This window comes from Charadrius vociferus, unplaced genomic scaffold (assembly GCF_000708025.1).
Source record: "Charadrius vociferus isolate BGI_N301 unplaced genomic scaffold, ASM70802v2 scaffold300, whole genome shotgun sequence".
NCBI classification, from domain to species: Eukaryota; Metazoa; Chordata; class Aves; order Charadriiformes; family Charadriidae; genus Charadrius; species Charadrius vociferus.
In genome coordinates, this window is record NW_009646513.1 from 377,929 (window position 1) to 399,955 (window position 22,027).

Here is a 22,027-nt window from a genome sequence, read left to right on the forward strand (position 1 = left end):
CTAAAAATATACATCTATTTCAATATTCTCAAAAATTAGTTCTGAGTTATACAATTATAGACAAAATATACAAAATTTTTTGATAACTGCAACTTTACCCTTTACAGTCTACAGTACTAAAGAAAATAATTAATGCCCAATTAATAATACCCTGCTAGAGAGACTTTAGCAGTGTTTAAACACAAATAAACTGAAAATTAAAAAAATAATTTACTAGTATTTAACAAATGGCAGTTCTCCACAGAACTAGCTCCATGCCTATTTTAACAGCTATACTTTGGCTACTATTATGAATAGTCATGTGAGATCTGAAGGGCCTCTGCAAAGTTTTCTTCAAGATCATCAAGTTCCCTGTTGGCTTCCAAATCACTGTCACAAGTAATCAAGTTTAAAGTTGCTTCACATGAGGGAGAAGCGTCTGGGTCTTCTTCAGCTTTCACACAAGAGTGAGACTCTGTCCCAACATCCATCATTTTAGCGACATCTTCTGAAAAGTCATCCTTGTTCTGTGTCTCCTTTGAACTTTCCCTGTAGACTGGTGATTCACATTTGTTTGATTCCTTTAATGGTAATTCCATGGTCCCAAAGAATTCTTCACTTCTTGTAGCTTTTCTTTGCCTCTGACTTTTACTGGGAAACTCAAGCTCTCCCATCGTATCAAACTCTTGCAGATCCAGCGAGTCAAAGGCTTCCCATTCTGCGTGGATTTGCTCCGCACTGCTGCCCGGGCTGCAGCCCAGGTCTGCTTTCAGTACATCCAACAAGTGGCGCATTTTGCTCTAGGGGATGAAGGAAGAAAGGGGTGACACTCCTCCAGCCCCATGGCCCCTATATACCCAGGCTTAATTCTGATGTAAGGAAAGGGAGGCTGCTTACAATCAAGTGACTAAATTATACAGCAAGTATCACCAAACTGAGTTTACTATCGTCCCTTTTTTGTGACTGTGCCTGTGACTCATGGATCATGGTAGATCAGGAGTCTGCAAAGCTCATTTACAGAGAGATGCTCCACAATGAGCGTTCTGGTTACCTTTACCAGCAAATGTATCAGTGCGTTTCCACTGTGCTTTGGAAACATTGCTGAAGTCATATGCAGAGAGGGAGACTATTACAGGGGCAGCACCTACCTCATCCAAACGGTTCTTATTTTCTTGTATATGACACTCAAACAGTTCTTCCAGAACTCTACAAATGAACAATTAAATGATTTAACAGGAAGAAAACCAACTTTTAACAGATCTACATAAATTAATGACCTTAGGTTTTCGGTGTCATGTCTTAGCTGCATGGGACCACTAAGATTGTTTCAATTATGCTCTCTCACAAAGCGGGCTACCTGGAGTCAGTATCCCACTGGACACGTGCTCAGCAGGCAGACCCAGCTGTGGGCAGCCCATGGTAACCATGGCGGGTAACCATTATAGTGTGTTTGGTCTACACAGTGGGAGAAGCCAACAACCCCGTGGAGGTTCTGCTGGCACGCTGAAGTATCCAAAAATCCCTTAGGTGCACCATAGTGGCCGATGTACTCAAGTGTATAGGTAAGGAATAAAATCCAGCTTCAGAAAAAAACCCATGGAGAAGTCCACAGTCCCGAAAGCTCTCTTCCATTGCTTAAGCTGGAGAACAAATTTCGTACAGAGGAAGTGTTCTGTGACAACTAAGGTACACTGTCACTGGAACAGACTTTCAGAAGGTCAAGTGAATTTAATCTAGCTTACATGAGAAATTTATAAAAAAAAAATAATAGTGCAACAAGGGCTTTAAGGGAAGTCAACAGTACTGTAAAAATAACCAGAGGGAGACTGCTCTTGAAATTTCAGAAAGATCAATTTTTGGATTTAGTGTATTAAACATTTTCATTGATAACCTTGATGTGGAAAAAAATGAGTGCACAGAATAGAAAAACAGCTGGGAACATTATCAACCCAGAGGAAGATCAGTATATTATGCTGAAATTAGACTGCCTTGAAAATGGAATTGTAAAAATGGGTTAAAATTCTGTGTCAGAAATACTGCAGGGTTGGGTTTTTTTGCTATAAACTGAGAGTTCTTTAATCAGAAGGAATTGATACGGAAAAGAATTTGGGAGTACGACTCAAATACAGGAATTGTATCATAACTTATTGTTTAATTATTGAAAAAAAAAAACCATTTAGCAACCAGTGAACCCTTATCTGACAGTATGTAATCCTGACAACCCCTCTTGAAGACTGAATTGATATTAGAACAGGAATAAGGACAGAAAGGAGATGGAGGATCTGTTGTGTGAAAGATTAGTAACTTGGACTATTTAGCAAAACAGATGTTGCAGAGTAAAATGATTTCTACTTAGCATCACTCCACCTAGTGTTCCAGGTCATTTTCTAACAGAGGCTTCATCTCATGGTGCATAGCAGCAGATCAAAGGAGATGACCCACAGGTCTTTCCTAGTTCACCTATCTTACATAAAGCAAAAAAGAAAAGGAAATAAAACAAAACCAAGAGGTATCTGTGTATCTATACATTCTTAAAGGCAAAGAAATGATTACCAAACACTACTTCCCTTTCTTACAGAGTCCATGTGTTTCTGACACAGCATTAGAAATTTGAAAATTGGAACCCACCTGTTAGAAAATAGCCCAAGGCTAAGAATATCATTTGTTACATCTTCAATGAAAGCTAAATATAAAAGCTCTTCTTCTCTGCAGGGAGAATAGAAAACCCAAGTTCAATGTTTTAAAATAGAAACAAGTCTTATGCAATGCATTAGGTCCAATCACCAGTGCCATTAAGAAGATTGTATAGTTCTTGGCATCAGCTGCTATTTTTCAAAAAGGTAATTCTATCAGGAAAAACTAAACCTTTCATTCAATTTGAATAATAATAAAAAACCCTGTGTAAAACATCAGACTGTTAGAAAGGTCACTGTGGTGCTTCGTGTTTACGCTGACTTTCTGTTGTGGTATAAATTAGCACAGAGATCCTGAGCGAGGAAATAGGCAAATCTTGGGAAGCATTCAGAACCTGCTTTGCACTCAAGAAGAAAGGGGTGGTAACTGGGAAGAAAGTGTAAAATTGCAGTTTCATGGTCTTAGTAAAGGCTTCCAAAGGGACTTCTAGAGAACCTGACTGCATCTGAAAATTGCTAGTCCTCAATGGAAGCTCAGAAAAATCTGAGTGCTTATTTGACAACCTCCATTCCTTTCAAACAACAACTCTGATGTACAAAATCCTTGTTAGTACGAGATGTGGCTTTCACCTCTTTGATGAAATTTCTCTCTATTTTAATACCTCTTAAAGCCTTGTTGATGCCAGTTGCTCTAAATGGCAGACTCTCCAAAAAGTTTGGAGTTCTGTTTGGAAAACAAGAAAGAAAACCCCCAAAGAAAAGATTTTGGTTCTGTTTCTCTTTCATAGCATCTTTCTAGATATCCCCAAGTACCCAATTAAGCTCTATTGAATCATCCTCCAGTCTTAGCAAAGAGAATATAAAAAATGGGATACATCTTGCATGACTTTCCTAATGTAAAATTTTTCATCCAGCCTGAAGATTGTCATTTTGGTTCCCCCTATCATCAAGAGAGAAAGATATCCTCGAAGTTAGGCAAGAACAAGCCTGTCCTAAAGCACGAAGAATAAAGAATTAGACAACTTTTCTAAGGTCAAACGATAAAGCATTGGCAGTGTTTCTGAATATAACACAAACCTCTCTTGATTCTCATCAAATTTCAGAGCAGAAATGTGGTAAGAACGCCCCTAAACTCGATATTTTATCCTGCCAATGTTTGCTTCAGACAAATTGCAGACCAAAAAAGGAAAATTTAAAGTATAGCCACTGGTTAATAGGAGAAGCCTATCTTTCTTCCAAAGTTAAAATGAATTTAATTCATTTTCTGATTCACATGGAAACTGTTAAGTACTGTACAATTCATAATCATGTCAATTCTACTGCAGATTGTGAACAACAGTTTATTCTGAGTCCTCATTTACTGTTTCAAGTTCATCAGTTTTGAGGAAGGGTTTCTAGTTTAATGTTGCAAACTAGCAGAAAAACAGTTTCAGCATACTTACTCATCCTCAATAGTCCTCCTTGCTGAAGGCTGCTGAGAATACAACGATGTCTCTCTAATCAGAAAATCAGAGGGTAAGAAAGAGCAGAAAGCAACATTCTAAAAAACCCTTTACACTACCTTGCATTTCACTTTCTTTTCGAGCCACGCTGTGCCATTATCCCACTTGCTCTTGGAAAAAGCCCACCAGAACACCCCCAAAAGCCACTGCTTACACTGAAGCCTCAAAGACTTCAAGAGCACCGTAACACTTCATGAGAAAAGACCTCAGTGTTACTTCAGATACTATATAGACCTCCACTACCCATAAGAGCGCTTTTTTTACTCCGGGTACAATTGTTACTCAGGTACAAATGCCTTTGTATGAAAAGGCCAGAGACCAAATCAGCAAGTCAAGCATGATACTTAGGTCAGCAATGAGGAGAACCAGCTGGGAGCCTGGCGTTCTGGCCTGACTTCCAACACTGTTCTTGTATTGTAGACAATATTCTAAATGTCAGTGTTACACTGCAGAAAAAGATGTGGGAAATGCCTCTGGTCTGCAGTTCTCGCAGATCGCAGATTCATAAGGCTGGATGCCTGAAGACCCTTTTTCCTGAAAGGAAATACCAACTGGACTACCAATCCAATACATAGTTCTGTTCATCTAAGCTTAAAAACTATATATTTTTTATACAGTGCTACAACTAACAGCTGTATTAACATGTCATCAGTCGTCTTCTCAATTGGCTTCCCCATGGAACTTTATCATAAGAAAATAAAGAATTTTGAAGTTGGGATAGGCCATTGATCTAAAAAAACCAAGCAAAAGTCCTGCGAGAAGAGACTTGGTAGTGAAGGCTTATGGCCTAAGAAGAAGCTGCATAGAAGGCAAGAAGGAATGCTTCAAGTATTCCTTCCTGCTGTAAATCAGTCACCTTAGAAAGGAGTATGGAAAAGCAGTTATTTCTCTCTCAGGCTCATCCACGGTGCATCTTCTATCTTCAGCCTACAACACAGAGATAAGATCTTTATTATCAGTGCAAATACACAGCAAATTTTACCATGAAAATGAATGTAATGACTATCTGTGATTAATCAGCCCTACAATTTTTTGGGGGGTAAGCTGAGACACATGGCAACAAAGGGCCATCAGCTTTGACATCCAAATTTTAGTCAGGGGCAACAGGAGATGTGGAATCCTCTAAAAGCCAGAGGGGGTTCACGTTACCAACAGGAGTAAAATTTTGTATGCAAAAATAGGAACCAGCACTGTAAATCACATCTCTTGAGCTGCTTGCACAAAAATGATGGAAGGTGAAGTTGCCAACTGCCTGCATTTTAAATGATAATACTCTGAAAGGGCCCCTGTAAAGCTGCATGACTAACTGTTGTCACTTTTACAAGAGCCAAAGAAAAAGTCAGATATGACAGTTTGGAAATTAAATCTGAAGTTCATGGAACTGGAGTGAAGCCTTCTGAATACTCATTTAACCTTTTCTTAATGAAGTCAGCTGCAGATGCAGATCAATTCAGGTGTAGCCGCTCTTCTATTTTCAGTAAAGCTATAAATACATATTTTCTCTCACCCTTCTCCTCCAATGAATAAACCGTAATTATTTGCTTTATTAAGCCAGAGACATGAAGAGTCTGACCTTGTAGCCTTTATTCAGGAAGAAAGCCCACAGTTATTCAAGCACTTCTCTTATGTTTGACAGAGCTGTTTGATTAAGGACTTGTCTGTATAGTGGCTACAAGGTAAAGCACAAAATAGGAACCTAACTTCTGATCAAGCTCTTCCATGCAAATAATAGTACAAATTAAGACAAAATAACTTCATATTTGAAGAAATATTTCAGGTCTTTTTCCTGCTTCCCACTGCCTCCCAAAGATGCTGGTACTTCATTTCATCTTTAAAATGTAAAAATCTTAAACCACCACCCACTAAGGCAATTTCTGAAAGGCCAAATAACCAAACAACTAAATTAAATTGACACAAACACACAATTCAAATCAAAACAAGGGATGCAAAAATTTCTGTCACTTTGACAAAAAAATACTAGGAGCAGGTAGAATGTGATAGTGGTGTGATTGTTCATTAAAGCAGTCTCTATACATTCAGCAATACAGAAAGCAAACACTATCAAGGAAAACTTCACCACCCTCTGGTTTGGGTGCTTCCTCAGAGGAAGGGACTCCCTGGTTCCAATTCTTCTGTCAAGGGCTATTTGGAATACGCTATCCAATGTAAAAATGAAGATTAAAAAATCCTTGAAAAAGAGGTACCTTCTTCTGCTGAAAAATAAAGTACCAATGATCTATGTCTTTAACAGATATTTAAGCAATAGTGCACTTGGAAAAACTGTTGGAAAAAAAATTGTAGTATCCTAAGATCTCTTCACATGCCTCAATATTTTTTTCTTATTGTTTCCGCTCATTCTTTCAAAACTCTCTCTCCTCTACAGAACTAATTCATCTCATGACAATAAAGAAAATGAAACTTAAATCAGTTGTACACTGCTGTGGCAGAGATGAAGTACACACTCCAAAATGATGGTGAAAGGTGTGGTAAGAGTACCCAGGTGATTGATAGATGATGACTGTATTACCTTCAATGCAATCTTCTGATGTTCAGTCAGAACTCTTCTCTCAGACACTTTGTCTGCAGATGGAAAGCTACAAAATTTAGAGATGTGTTAGATTTCCAAGAAGGCTACTTTCAAAATACGCAGGATGAGAATACCAGTGCCACTGTGGAAATTCTCCATCAATCTGAATGGGGCCTAGTACAAAAATGTCTTGGACAGTTTAGAAAATTTCTCCCAGACTTCCATTCACATAATAAAACTAAGTTAATTTTGAAGGATGACAACAGTCATACATATGTTATCCAAATCCATTACTTGGCTGCATATTTACAGGGAACAGCTAAATTATCCAAAATAATTGTTCAGAATTGAGAATGGAGACGATCCTATACATTAAAAGTGTACCAGGAAAATATGTGACCCACAGCCAGAAAATCAATAGTTGCAATATGGAGCCAAAGCTATCAATTCCAGTCTTAGGAAACTCCTACTTTGTTCTAGGACAAAACCAGAGTTAGACATGCAGGCACTGAGAATAGAAAAGAGAAAAGATTTCTTTTTATGAGGTAGTATCAGTAAAACCAAAACCAAATCAGAACTTTTTAATTTGCTAAGGAGGAGTTCAATGCAAGATAAGGACATTAGTTTTGATAAATATTTTCGTACAGGATACATCTGAAGGCATTTAAATTAAAATGATAAAAACACAATAAAGAGCTACACTTGAGCGTTAAAAAAAAAGGATCTTTGCATGATGTATTAATTAATGAATTGGAAAGTATGAGACTATAGGGGCAACAGTGGGGAACTACTTGCATGCTTATAGTGGTTAATTGTTTAGAAGACAGAAAGCACAACTATACACCAGAGAGAGCAAAGCAAAGAGAGAGGGAATGACTGTGCCCAGCAGATGTGAGATCCCACAGTCTGGATTCACTGGAATTTTGTATCCAATTTGTATAGATGAAATCAGATGCTCCAGAGAGAAGGCAACAAAATATGCCACTGAAAAAATGAAAATCACATTCTGTTCTAGCTTTTGCTATGTCATATCCAGAATAACTTCAGAATAATTATTCTGGTTTTATACAAAGATAAATGAGAGCAAAACATGTTGCTTTTATGAAGATACTGTTACGATAACATGTAAATTCCACAGTTTCAAAATAGTTTTCATCTCTGTACCTGATCGCATCAGTCTGCGTTTGAGCTTCCACGTGCTGCTTGCAGTGATTTTTCCTCTTCCTTCGAGCAGGAGTGTAATACCTGTACTCTGACAGGAAAGATTTAGCATCTGATATTAAGGTGCGTGGAGTAAAAGGTTTTCGGCTACCAGTGAAGAATTCAGAGTGCCTGTCTAGAAGATCCCCACTGCAAACTTTGGAGTTGCTTCCTTGATGCCTCTGGGAACGACTAGTGCTCACAAAACTATCAGTGGAGCAACTGCATGAAAGTCCAGAGCGTTTTCTTGGTGTACTTGATGTAGTGACACTGGAGTTCGAGTTAGATGCTTTAGATATATTCCGAGAATTTTTTCTGGTATATTTGCCCGGACTGGAGCGAACCAAGCCATGCTCGCAATAAGGAGACAGTGCTCTTGATAGGTACTGTGCGTGCTGGGCACAGGGGAAGAGACCGTCTTTGTCTTCTCCATCCAAGAAACTCTAGAAAAAAATTAAAACAAGATTTGATTGCTTTGCAAGTTACCAGCTTTAATCAAGTTGCTACTCCCAGCTATTACTGTTACCAGTTTTGCAGTATTGGCTATGTAAAAACATTCAATTTTTGTAAAATCAAACTGGTTTCAGAGCAGCCACAGATTTTTAACTGATTTTAAAACTTAGTAATTGCAAATAAGAGGGTAATAAGAAAATTGTTCGCTTCAGTAGCAAAATGTTGGTGCTTTGTTACAGAACATCGATGGCTATATCAAACCAAGTTACAATCATTTTAGTCCAAAGGCTCAATACATTTTTAAATTATTTCATCTGCGTATGCTCTGTTCATACCACCTGGGCAAGGTAAGGCAGACATTAGTTATAATTATCCTACTGACTAATTCGTAGTACGTACTCTCTTCAAGTGTAGAGTCGTTGCCTTTCTCTCCAAATCCTATTAGCTTCAAAGCGTATCACACACTGGCTGTCTTTATAAGATGTATATTCTGTAAGGGGCACCACTCACTGATTCAACTTGGACCAACATGGAAACTATTATAATGTGGTTTAAGACACAGAATAAGAAAACTGTAACTAACTGTTTGTTCCCTGTGTGGCCCTTTTCCTCCTGTAGGTGGGAGATGCACATCTTTCTTAGGCCTGTAGAAACGCAGGATGTTACCTTGTGTAATGGCAACCCGCTCCATGAGAAATGTCCTATTGCTATGATAACACAAACTGTCACAATGTCCTCCAGCAGACACAGTCATGTTTCTATCCTGTTCTCCTTTGGGTTTCTCACCTCAGCAGGTATACAGGCAGCTGTGAAACTTTCCCTCTACCACTACAGAAAGCCAACAGTGCAAGCAGTTAGCTTACTACTGTTAAACCGGACAGACAACAACGTGCTGAGTTTATGGATAGATATACTCAGTTTCAGGTGATGGCAGAGAAATGGCAGTACGGCTCCTGTTTCTTAACGGTTCAACACATGAGAGTTTAAAAATGTACTTCAATTCTCAGAAGCAAACTCATATTCAATGTCACTTGCAAAGGATACAGTTAAAAAGCTACTAGTTAGACAACACACTAATAAGAGACAAATCAGTAGCACGTGGTGGTATGGCTAAGGTAAGAGGTAGGCAGTGTGTGGTTCAGACTAAAATTAAGTTAAGCTGACTCACTCCTCACCAAAAGAAGCAAAATACGAGTCTATTGTATATGCAGGTTGAAGTCCAGGTATGCCAACTTTAGTTAGTAAGAACACCTCATTGCAGTTTTCAGTAACCAAAAAGTGATTTGGTTTCAGTAACCAAAAGTAATTTGGTACAGGATCTATCCAAACAAACCTCACTGATGTGGTGGACAATCAAAACAAAATGGGAAATCTTACAGCAAAAGCTCATCTATGCATTTCTTCCTTTTCTCTTAGAGATCTGTAAGGTTGCTTTTAAGTCTTGAGTAAATTAAGAAGTTAGTGAAGTGAAGCACTGCAACAAATAATAAGAAATAAAGAAGCCAAGTACACCAGAGAGTAGTGATGACAATGAACATAAATCTGTCCTATGGAAGGTGATGGGGAATTTTCCAACACATTCAATTTTAGAAGGGCTGAATCTTATCAAAAACGTCATGTTAATGCCAGGGATAAGAAAACAGTTGATAACCTAAAAATCAAAACTTGAAAACTAAGTCTATCATTGAGGAAGGTTGAAGAATGAATTATTTGGAAAGACCATGCTATTTTTTCTGTTTTCTGACAAAACCCCCCACACCTTAATGCTTAAAAATTCAACATTATTCCTGAATTGTATTATGACACTGTGGCAAAGACAAGTAAAGCAGAAACACAACTAAAAATAAGTGACATTTTAAGCTTTTTTTTTTTTTGTGAAATGAAAAGGAAAAATTCAATAGAAAGAAATTTTATTTCAGTCCTAGGGAAAATTTTGAAAAATTTGCAAATTCAGACCATAAATACCTGGACAGGGTATGTGCACTAGTAAATGTGCTTTACAATGTGTCTGAAAAGTCAGGAAGCATCTTAGCAAGACAGCTGCTGTATATCCTTTTCCTATCTAGGATACAGCCACCCACCCAATATTCTGTCAGTCAGTGAGAGGTATGCATGACATTTTACGATCTCCAAGGACAGCCTTATTGCAGAGTTAGAAGATTAAACCAGAAGCCTAAAAGCAATCAAAATTTTGTATGAACTATTTTATTTCATCCACATGTATAACTATTTATGCAATTCAAGTTCTGTTACACAACTGTATGACGGAGAAGAGGCGACTCACATTGCGCGTACTCAAGCTACCTAGCAATACAGCTCCCAGAGGCAGTGCCTGCACCTCGGCCCTACAACAGTGAGGGAGACAAGCTGCGAGGATAGGGTGATTCTGGAAAATCTCATTGCCACGCTGTGCAATCAGTATAATACAAGGCAAAATAACAGCTAAAATAAAATGACATCTGAGAAAACCCAATTCAAAATCAACAGCTAAGAAATCCAAATCAATTCGGTTCATTTTTAACTCACCAGTCAGACCTTTTAAAATAATGATTTTACTGTTCCTTACACTCAGGCAGCTCACATAGTGAGGATGTTGCCGTGTAGCTAAATGCTGCAAGATTTACATGTATGTATACAAGTAAAGGTATTTCCTAAGAAAATAATTCAATTTCTGAGGCCAAGGAACACACAGATTAACTTGCTGATATATCTCCAGCGTCTGAACAAAGAACTGGAAGATAAGGAGAGACATGAACAGGCCATAAAGCTCTGCAGGGACAAAAGGGAGAAAGGGAAGTTGATTTCCATAGGGGTTCCATTCATCTCTTCATCATGCTTCTATCAAACAAGTAAAAACTATTAAGTAGAAGCATTATATTATTGCAGTCATTGAAGGAATAGCTCCCCTGCAGAAAGCCTGGGAAAGTGTGGATCCAGTATGATGTGACTTAAAACATATGCTGCAATATGCATTTATTTATGATATACTACCCCAATTGCCAACTGAAAAGATTCACAGATTCACCCAGCAGCCCATCGTGATCTTATAATTAATCCATATGGAAATTATTTTGAGATACTGAAGCCTGGATTCAGTGCATTTCAAGTGGTTGGATGTGTAATTATCCCCACCAGCAAGTAACAATGGACTGGATGCCAACAAAAGCAGCAAAATCAACTGTAAAATAAAGTACCTGTGGGAATTCTGCAAGATAATCAATGCTTGTGAGACTTTTGAATTCTCCTACTGGGGAAGGGGAAAAAAAAAAAGAAGAAATTTGGAAATCCTTGTATATTTGTTGAAAATTCATGGCACTGTATCCTAGTAATATATAGAATAGGACAGTAATATATTACTAGCAAGGTAGTAATATATAGTATAGTATATTAACCTATGTAATTAATAGCGTAGATTGTAAATATACACAGATTTTCTGTTCTATCATTCAATTCCTAAAAAAGGTGTTCTTAAAAGTTCTATGCAATATGACTTCTACTTTATAAGTGTTGCATTCTCTCATAACGCTGCTACCGTTATTGCTTTGAATCGACACTATACCATTTTTTCCCCTTTCAGAACCGCTTGCTATTTTAAATTAAAACTCAATACAATGAATATACGTTTTGTGGCATGCAGTAAATGCTATTTAAAGGATTAAAAAATGCAGATAGTTTACCATCAAAATTAAGTCACAGAACACACTGCTGTCATACCATATATTTCCTTCACAGCAATTCCACACAATTTTCTCCCAAATCAGTAAGACCCATCTATGGTATTCCAGTAACTCAAAATGTTCATAGTTGCTGATACATAATGCAGAGAGGTTTTTTTTTCCACTTAGCTGAGCCAAAATAAGCCCTTCTTGATGGTGTCTCATGTGAGCCAACTTTATTTTACTACTACAGCATAATTAAATGCTGAACTGATAACATGCAGTGACAATACCAAACAAATGCCTGTGTTAGCAAGCAGTATAATAAGGCTTACCAGTGTGATTGTTTGCATATAAAGTGGTTATGGTGGTAGCTCAGCACTATAGAAAACAGATAGGGCTGGAAAGTTTCACAATCGACCCCTACACGGATGTTTTGAAAAGCTAATTCCATACCCTTCAGTATGTATTATAAACAGCTTAATTTTTCTTGTATACTTTTAACTCTCAGTGATTAAAACAGTTTGTGGAGCTGCAACGTAAATCACATTGTAGAAGCATTTGTGAACACATGATGACTGGTGCCTCACAACATACAAAATAATAAATAAAAAAAGATATTAAGTGATATTAGCCAACTACACAACTACACCTCATAAAAGCCACATGTTCTGTTCTGTGGATGCAGCCAAGTTGATCCTAAAAGAAGAAAAAGTTAGACACGGTAATATCCTAAATTTAAACGTTGCTTATTTATGAGGAAGCTTGGGGCAGTTCTTTTCTTCTGCTCCTTATGTGTATGACAAGTAGAACAGACAGAGTAGCTAAGGTAGTGACTACAGAGTAGAACTGCAAAGTAAAGCCGTATTTGTGTCCATCTTGAGATGTACTGAGAAAGAAGAATGTCTTTTCAAGCTCTTATCCTGGGGTAAACCTTTACTGCCCAAACAGGAGGGCAGTTCAGCCTTCAGACACACAATGAAACAGTGTCAGGAACAGGGAACTATGGTGGTGACTTCAAAAAGATTTTAAGGAGTGTGCAATTTGTCACTATGCTTTCAGAAAATTATTTGTACACCTGTGTTGGTATAGCCAAGTTAACTGTAAACAAGTACGTTCATATTCTTCTCTAATCAGTATCTATGAAAACATCAGATATTTAACTGGAGAGAGAAAAGGAAGACAAAAACACGCCTACAAATACACGGTAACATACTGATTGAAAGATTTTTAGCTCTACTTTTCAGAAACAAGTATTCCAATAGAATAGTTCATCTGCCACTGTAAAACAAGATCATAGAGACACTTTATGAACTGCACTGTCAAGATACAGAAGCTGCAATTTTGTAATAAATGAGCATCTGATTCTTTTAACTCGAGACAGCTCAATTTATAATCCCCGTTAATAGTGCTGTAAGTGGGCTGAGCGCCTGCCCTCCGCTGCCTGGACAAAGCAAAGGTCTCCTATGACAAGCTGCCTTTACAGTTGCTGCTCTCATAACCCCCTTGCATGGCATCTATTCATGTCATTACACACTTAGATAATTACTTAAGAATTAAGAAAGGCAAGAGAGAAAATTCACATAAATACGTGAACAAATAAGACCTGTATGAATATACTCAGTTTGCATAAGACCTGTAGGAATACAATCCGTTTGCATGCTGGCGTCAATAATAACCATTTTTCTCATTCAAAACTACGTTCCTGTTACATTCTTCCCTTTTGTGTGTGTGTGTGGTATTCAATTGTATAATATGGTATGCTCCTACTTTCATCAAATACTGTGATGTTATTAATAAGGGTTATTACTGAATGTGCATATGGAAATGTATGAATTCAAACAACCAGCATGAGAAGAGATTGTCACTATGAAGCCTGAAAGGAAATCTGTACTGAACATTCCCAATGAAATCATCTTTCTTTGATGCTCAGAAGGTTCTTCTGTTTTCTTTAGTCACTTACATCTCTCATTCTGACAGAACTAATTTAAGCACAATACGTCTTCAGACTGTTAATATCATAACAATCTAATAAGTCATTCAATACAAAGCATTTGAATAGGCAATTCACATAGCCACACGTGTGCTGCATACAAAATTAACAAGAGAGATTAGAAACAGTTAATGGTGTTTCCTAATCTATGCTTCATATACACAAGCAGACAGTCATAACTGTCACTCTTAAGAAATCAAAAAGGTCTCAAGAAACAGGCTAAAAGGGATCTTGAAATGTCAAGGCAATGACAACCATACTTCAAATGGCTGAAAGAGAAAATTTACCCTCCTATGGAGCAGCCTTCCTCCAACTGACTTTTGGCATGGATTAATTTCTTTAAAAAAAATCCTTAACAGCCAGAAATGCCTATTAATAGGATTAACTGAACATGGGATATGAAATACCAAGTCTTGCTCAAATCAGAGATTTTACTCATGGCCAGCTCAATTCAGGTTTTCTTGCTTCAGAGAGAAGTCATATTGACCTTCATGCAGTTTGATCCACTGAATCACTCAGATGAATGTTTAAAAACCCAAATCAGCTTTGAACAGAAAAAATAAAAAAAAATCTAGAGATTTCACCAGGATATAGCTTTCCATCCCAGTCAGCATTTGGAAAGACTTCATGGTAATGGCATTCTACTCACAGATGTCATGGTATTTTCCAGCCTGTGTCAAACAGGCTTTTCTATTGTGAGAAAACTTGAGAGTAATTCATTAAAAGAGGAGCATATATAAGTAATTTATTGACAGATAAATGAGTGGACACCCACAAATGTGCTGCTTATCCATCCTCAAGCTCCTCAGTCTAAGTAAGTCTCTAAACACTCGCTTAAAAACTACATATTCACAAAGACACACAAACACAAAGTTAGCAGCCCTTTCAGCATCCGTATCTGTAGTTTATCATCCTATTTTAACTAACTTTCACACATGGTGTCAATCATCATTATTACACTACACGGAAAGAGAGGAGCAGAAGAAGTACAGAAGAAGTACAGCCGTCCCCAGGACATCTTATGCTTTCCCTGCCCCGTTACTGGATTGTGAGAGATAAACCACTGTCCTTGATGTAGAGAAATGCATGTTTCTGTTACACCATACACATCTGTCACATATTAACCCCTGGCTCTAGATGGAATACTTTTATTTCTGCGATCAAAACACTCTCTTTGATTAAAATCACTGATTATTTCAAGAAGTCAGTACTGAACTCTAGGTAACCACAACAGAAATAACTCTCTCCACTCATTACATATCATAGCAGATTCTCACATTACAGTAACTTTGTATTTATAACTAGATATAACAGATAAAGAATTCACTGTTCTCATGCATTTAAACCCTTGTACAAAACAGTCAAAGAGCAGGCCACTCAGGTTCAAAACACATTACAGCTGTTCAGTTTCCTAGTTGGCTCAGTGTATAATAAAATACACTGACTAAATCACAGACGTTTTAAGAAATGTATAACATGTATTATATAATTTAGAGGAATTATTTTTACTTCTTCTTGGTTTTACCATGAACAAAGCACAGTCTCAATTAAAAGCAGTTTCTGCGCTGTAATGCAGCATTAAATAATAATAAATGCTGCTACACAAAAAATGAAAATGATGAAATAGAGGTACCAGAGTTACCAGAATGCATAAAAAGTGAATGCTAATGAATGAAGCCTTTTGAAAACAAAAAGTTAGATGCATACATCAAAGCTGGTTGGCACATATGTAGCCTATAATCTAGTCAGACATTGCCGTTGTCAGAGTTACAAGGGTTATTATATTTTTAAATACATATATATGTATGTATATTACTCTTAAATTGATATACATTTTACAAAAGCCACATATTATTAGGCAAGAAGTTATGCATTATTAAAGTAATTTCTTTAACTTTCGTGTTCTTACATTTAAATGTAACAGTGGAAAAGCCAGGAGAATTCTACTTGTCTCTTTTTTCTTACATTCCTCCTGTAATGTTGTAAGACACTTATTAAGCACAGGACCACATTCTACTCTTGCCATTACCTCCTTGGAAACCTGGAGCATTCCAAAGTTGACTGCTTCAAGTCTGTGCTGAATCCCATCCCAACCCAGGAATATCCTAATTTGACAAAACAATTTTTGGAGCAGTTCCACAAATAGGGGACGTACAATCAGCTTGTTCCCAATGGCAATAGTGACAGCAATGATATGAATACTGTGTGGCAAAAATCCTCTACATTATCATATGCTTTAATCGGCATCCTTGGAATTTGTTTTCCAACTGTCACCTATCAATATATCCCAATGGCTAGAGAAATACAATTAAAATGGCTAACTCAGCCTCACAATGCATTAGAGGACATCTAATCATTGCAGTAGAAGAATCCTCCCTTGGTGTATAAACCAGCACAGGAAATCAATGTCTATCTTGGCAAATGAAGTAAAGTTTAAATAAGGCTTCATTTTTAGCACAAAAATATGACAGCCCAATTACTTCCACTGCCTACCCTTCTACCAGAAGGCTCACTTACAGATTTTCACTTCTTACTGACTCACTGGTGCTCTTCTTTACGCTACAGTGAAATACGTTTTGGAAGTCCAGCAATCAATGATTTGATTAACACAGTGCCAAATAATATTTTGGTGAAGATTACTCTTTGCATTTGTAAAGTTTTTAAGAAATGACCCTAGAGACAAAAAAAAATATTATATGCAAAAATTACTTTTTATGTGTAGTTAAACATTAATTTGGCAAGTCTCCCAACATCCCTTTCTAAAATATTCTTTTCAGTTGATAACGTGAAATTCAGACTCAGATAGTTTGTTGAGCTACCCCCTGAGGCTAGCAAACGTAAGGCAAGATGCAGTTTCTGTTGGCATGATGGAGACTACGGTTTCAGGACAAATGTTGGTGGGAAGGCACCTGTAAGTAATTAGAAGAACTGGGAAAGAAACTATTTTAAAGACCTTGTTTTGCAAAAGATTAAAACAAAGGAAAAAAGTGACAGCCTATGCTATATTAAAGACCATGACTTCATTTTAAAACTGAGAGTTTATGCAGTAATTACAGATACTTTTTAAGCACGCTTTACTTGGTTTTGTGATTAAATAATTTAAGGAACTTCTGCCCCCGGTTTGCAGAAAATAACATGGAAGGACAAAAATGGTATTAATAAAAAATAAAATTTGGATTTTAAATATGACATTTCCTCCCTTTTCTTATGCATGCCTGCACTTTCATCCATAAGTAAGAGCCATGTACTGAATTTCAAAGCATTATTTCTCTGCACTGCAATAAGGTCACACTCAAGACCGCCTGCTGCAAAAACCAGTCACACAGAAAGAAGCTAATGGTGAGTTTTCTGTACTACCCAGAAATGTTCTCGAGCTCTACAGATATTTAAACAACATATTAAGCGTTTGCTGTTAAAATCAACAGAGTTAAAACATCATTCTATTTTAAGTTGCAATTGCCCCTTTACTGTGATGAACAAGGGAATGTAATTTATTAGGCTATTTATTTATTTATTTTGTATTTGGAAATATACACGACATATCTGGATGAAATGCCAGCCAAAATAAGTGAACCTATGTATACAGACAGAAAAGCACTTATTTTGATGGCTTAAGTACTATTTTCACTTTCAATAACTGCAATTCGAGCGTGTAGTACATTGTTAAGATAGGAAATGTATTTCCAAAGTAAGACCTCCTTGATAAAGAAAAAAAAAATAGAAGATTCTTGTTTCTTCTGCTAGGAAGGCTAGTAGGAACTAGGGTTCTGCCTTAGGAAATGGCAGAAAGCTCTGGAATGACAGACAGGACACGGGAATTTCAGAGATGAAAGCGAGTAAATTCGTGGGTAACTAGAGCTTGGATTTATCACGAGCACTCTTCATCCAGATACCTGCCATCTTTGTCAGAAGGCCGAGACGTGCATTTCGTGTTGGGCACACGCCAGGAAGACCCTTGTCTATTTTCTGCTGCTTGAAATTTGCCAGCCCTCCCTCTAGAGCTGCTGCACAGCAGGGATCAGCTGTTCTTACGGGGTGCAAGTAGACTATGATATCTGCTAAACAAAATTAAAATATCTACCTTTCCAAAAGAGGATGGCAGCAGCCTTCCACTCTCTCTTGAGCTGGATCGGGAGGCAGTTTTACCCACACTCATTTCCTCTTCACACCTGGCTATCTTCTTTTTCAGTTTCTCTCTTCTCTGCTGGTCAGCAACTTCGGAAAGAAACAAAGTTTGTCAGATGCAAACTGAAATCTTATTCTTTTTTTTGTCTTAAGTGATTTGAAAATGTCACAGGGGTTTCCAGTCACTCAGCAAAGTCAGACAGCAGTTATGAAAAATTACCTCTAGTCTTAGAAGAAAATATTAGAACATACTGGTAGCTAAAACTGTACCTTGGCTGAAGCTGCACCTTAGCTGAAGCTGCACCTTAGCTTCCCTGAAGTATTCTCAGCTCTCACAACTAATGCAACACACTACGCAAGAATTCCAGGATCAGTTTTGCTAACAGACCACTGTGCTCAGAAACTCCCAAGCGTGCTCTCAGACTTTTATGGATGGAACTCCTTTGACTGTACTCTCACCCAGTATTTCAGCAAAACTCAACGTGTTTACTGTCAATAAATTTGACACGTAAAAAAATCCACGCTTGAACAATGGAAAAATAGAAAGTAGTCTCTCAAGTACAGAAATCCACAGTAAAACAGCATCTTCATCCCAAGAAGGTAAACAATGAAGGCAAAGACTGTGAAAGGGCCACCGCCACAGGAAGAGGGAGAAATGTTACCAGGCTGCAGTGCTCTACAGTCCACGACCTTGTTCACAGTGTTCCTGTAGCACACAAGATGGGTGAAGTATCTCTGCCATCAGACAAAGAGCCCAAAAGATGGATAATTTTCCTGTGTTCAAGTTTGCTATCAGTCACCTACGTCTGATACCTTGCATAATACAGCCCAAAGTTTTTGTAGATCGTGAGCACTCAGGTGCCACAGATGAAGTTCACGAAGTTGAAAAATCCAAATGAGGCTGGTGAAAAACATTAATAATTACATCTCCAAATGGGAATGAAGAGGGTTTATACAAGTAATCATATTTTTGAGGTCTGTATATACAATGAAAAAGGTTTTAACTCTTGACTACGTTTCTCATTGACTTAACGCAGACCTAAGTGTATGAATGGTTTGTTTGATACAGACACAAAGACAAAAAGGCCTTTGTGGATTTCTTCTTCAATTTCATAATGTATTTATATCATATTCTGGTAGACCCCAATCTTCACACACACTACTATACTTAACGCATGGAAATGTAAATAACTTTGTGGATTGGTATGGTACATTCTCCTAGACAGCTGAGAACTACAGCAATCTGAGGACATTTAATCAACCTTTAAAATACACTCATCTGTGTACATTAACCCCAAAGACATGTTAATCTCTAGGAACGATTTAAGTAAGTGTATTCATTTTATTAAACATTTCAGTCGCCTTTTAAACTAGAAATTATTCTTTCAGATGCAGAACCCTTGCTCTCATTCCTCAGAGAAATCCCTCTTTTTCTTTTTCAATTCTTACAATTGATATGTAAAATACAAGGTAATTTCTTTTACAGCTGCTGATTTATTCAGCATATTCCATTAGAGTACTTAAAATATGGAGTTGTTTTTATTACTGGAAAAATATTAGTTGAAGTTAAGAGACGCTAAATTCTACAACTCTGAATTAAAAATATGCCTCATAACAGAAGGAAAAAATATATTGTACCATTAAATAATTAAAACTCAATATTTTTCTTCCTAGACTAAATTATTATTATGTGGTGATTCTAAATTACTATTATTTCTAATTGCGTTTGTCTTCAAAGTTACAAATGAGCACCCAAAAATTAGCTGCAGGTCAGAAGTTTTACATGTTTGAGACAAATAATTACTCACGCTGGGCCAACAGAGCGTGTCGGTGTGTGCACATGCACGGAAGCTGTAAAACCTCAAGTCTTGCCTGCTGCTCAGGTAAAGTGGTGATGGCTGAAATAAGTGTTGAATAAATATCTAGGGAAACATTGAATGAAAGAGACCTCTACAAAGCAAAAATGCAAATCATACAGAAATATGGGTGTCTCACTTTGTAAGTGCGAGTAGATGCTTCAAACAGAAATTTCCTTACACTTAAGTGCTTAGGTGGAAAAGGGGTTCGTCTAAGACAAGACAGGCTTAATCACTTCACTGCATGTTCTATATGCATACCATGGCTTAACAGGAGTTTCTGGGCAAAGTGCAAAGCAGTGTGAATATTACTGCAAAGTAGAGTTCTTGTGTAAGACTTTATCCTGTAAAGAGTGGAATAAAAACAAGATTTAACATACATGGACAGACTCTGCCTTTACTAATGGCGTTCAAAGCTATCCAGGACTGTGTGCTGTGACTCTTCTCAGCCAAAGCACAGCTTCACAGTAGAGAAAGAAAGAACAGTAAGTATGCCAGCTAAGGCTACCTTTGGATGGCAGAACGACCCATTGGGGCTACTGTCACCTGCATGGGAAATGAAAATCTTTGCCTTACACCAGTCACACAGTGAGCTTAGCTCAGCTAATCCATTAAGTGCGTTCCAAAAGCTGTAAAGTCACTCACACATGCTGAAAGGCAGAGCAGACGTATGCAAAACAGAACGGCAGAAAATCCCAGCAGTATACCCATCTTGTTGCCAAATTAGGGATTTTTTCAGGCTAGATCGGCTGTAAAAGGTAGGAACAGTGAAACCAGCAAAGCAAGAGATAAAGAAATCCTCCTTGAAAAGAGTTAATGGAGATGTAAACAGACAGCTATATCTAAGTTAGGACAGCCCTGAGGCAGTCAGCAAGTAACACAGCTGAGGGTACAGGTACAGACCAAAGCACGCATGCTGCCTACCTCCCCTTATTTCACATGTCCTTTCCCCAGGTAAGGACTGGAGAATCCAGTCTTTCCATTTGACTTTAGCCAGACAGAAAATGGTATACAAATGGCCTGAACCTTTGAGGCACTAATTACAATATTACAACTGATGGGAGCTGAAGATACTTAAGGCTGTCATACATAACCACTTGTCCTGCAGCTGTGAATATATTAAATGCAGAAAGAATGAGAGCAGCATTCAGGAAGAAACATGCAGTTTTAAAAGGGAGATTTATCTTTTAATTGGAAAGATTGCTCACTGTTGAAGGTATCTTCTGCTTCAAATCAATCACAGATATAGCTTCTTTAGTTTTCAGTGAGATTAATAGACTAAATTTGACAAGAGTGCCCTTGTCATAGAATAGCGGGAAGGAAACATCAACTGCATTTGTTAACAGATACTTAATAATTTCCCTGCAAGTAGCTTTTACTGTACACTGGCTCTAGAAACATATCACATTTGTAGAGTTAAATATGGGAAAAGTTCAAGACAATAAGTGACAAATAAAAGAAAAAAGGAAAACCACTGGTTCTTTTTCTTCTCTTAAAAAAGGGAAAACTAAACGTTTAGGAATAAAAAAATCCAAATAACATCAGTCCCTTTTAAAGTCTTATTAGGGACTTCGAGATTAATTACATCTTATTAACTGCTGTGCTCAAAACCACCACAAGGATTTATAGCATAGTAAAGAGAAAATGTATTAGCATATAAACCAGGTAACAATTTTTGTATATCAGATAAACTCAGAGTCTATGAAACTAAATTCCATAACTTATTGCACCCACACTGTGAATCTGTTCTCTTAATTCTGTTGTCAATGAGAAGAAGCACAAGAAAGATCATGAATGTTAAAGTCAAACTGCAGCATTCTCCATAAAGAGCTACCTATAAAATGCTCATCAGTCTGTCACAGAAGTAACGCTTTTGCCTAGGCAAATACCCTTTTTGCAAAGCGTACACCACACTTCCAAAGCAGAGATCACATCATTATATTTCCCTGTTAGAATACTCCCTCTATAGGCTTGATTCTTTTTTCCTTAAGCGTAGGCTGCAGCAGTATTTCTAGACGCATGCTTAAAGTTATAAAACAAATGTCATAAACCTGAAGAAACAAAATAATCATACGTACCATGCTCCTAAGCTGCTTGAAAGCT

At 37.4% G+C, this 22,027-nt stretch overlaps 1 protein-coding gene across 1 annotated transcript in view; it reads right to left on the reverse strand.

The window, feature by feature from the left end:
* Positions 1–287: 287 nt before the first annotated feature.
* The window catches only part of SPATA7 (spermatogenesis associated 7), a 56,013-nt gene continuing 34,273 nt past the window's right edge, over positions 288–22,027 (reverse strand). Inside the window, exons 5-12 of the mRNA XM_009884608.1 lie at positions 18,025–18,158; positions 7,806–8,284; positions 6,642–6,708; positions 4,971–5,041; positions 4,055–4,108; positions 2,608–2,685; positions 1,128–1,185; positions 288–779 (exon numbers count right to left, since the gene is read on the reverse strand). Of these exons, the coding sequence (XP_009882910.1) occupies positions 288–779; positions 1,128–1,185; positions 2,608–2,685; positions 4,055–4,108; positions 4,971–5,041; positions 6,642–6,708; positions 7,806–8,284; positions 18,025–18,158 (1,433 nt within the window). The remainder of the gene's footprint in view (positions 780–1,127; positions 1,186–2,607; positions 2,686–4,054; positions 4,109–4,970; positions 5,042–6,641; positions 6,709–7,805; positions 8,285–18,024; positions 18,159–22,027) is intronic.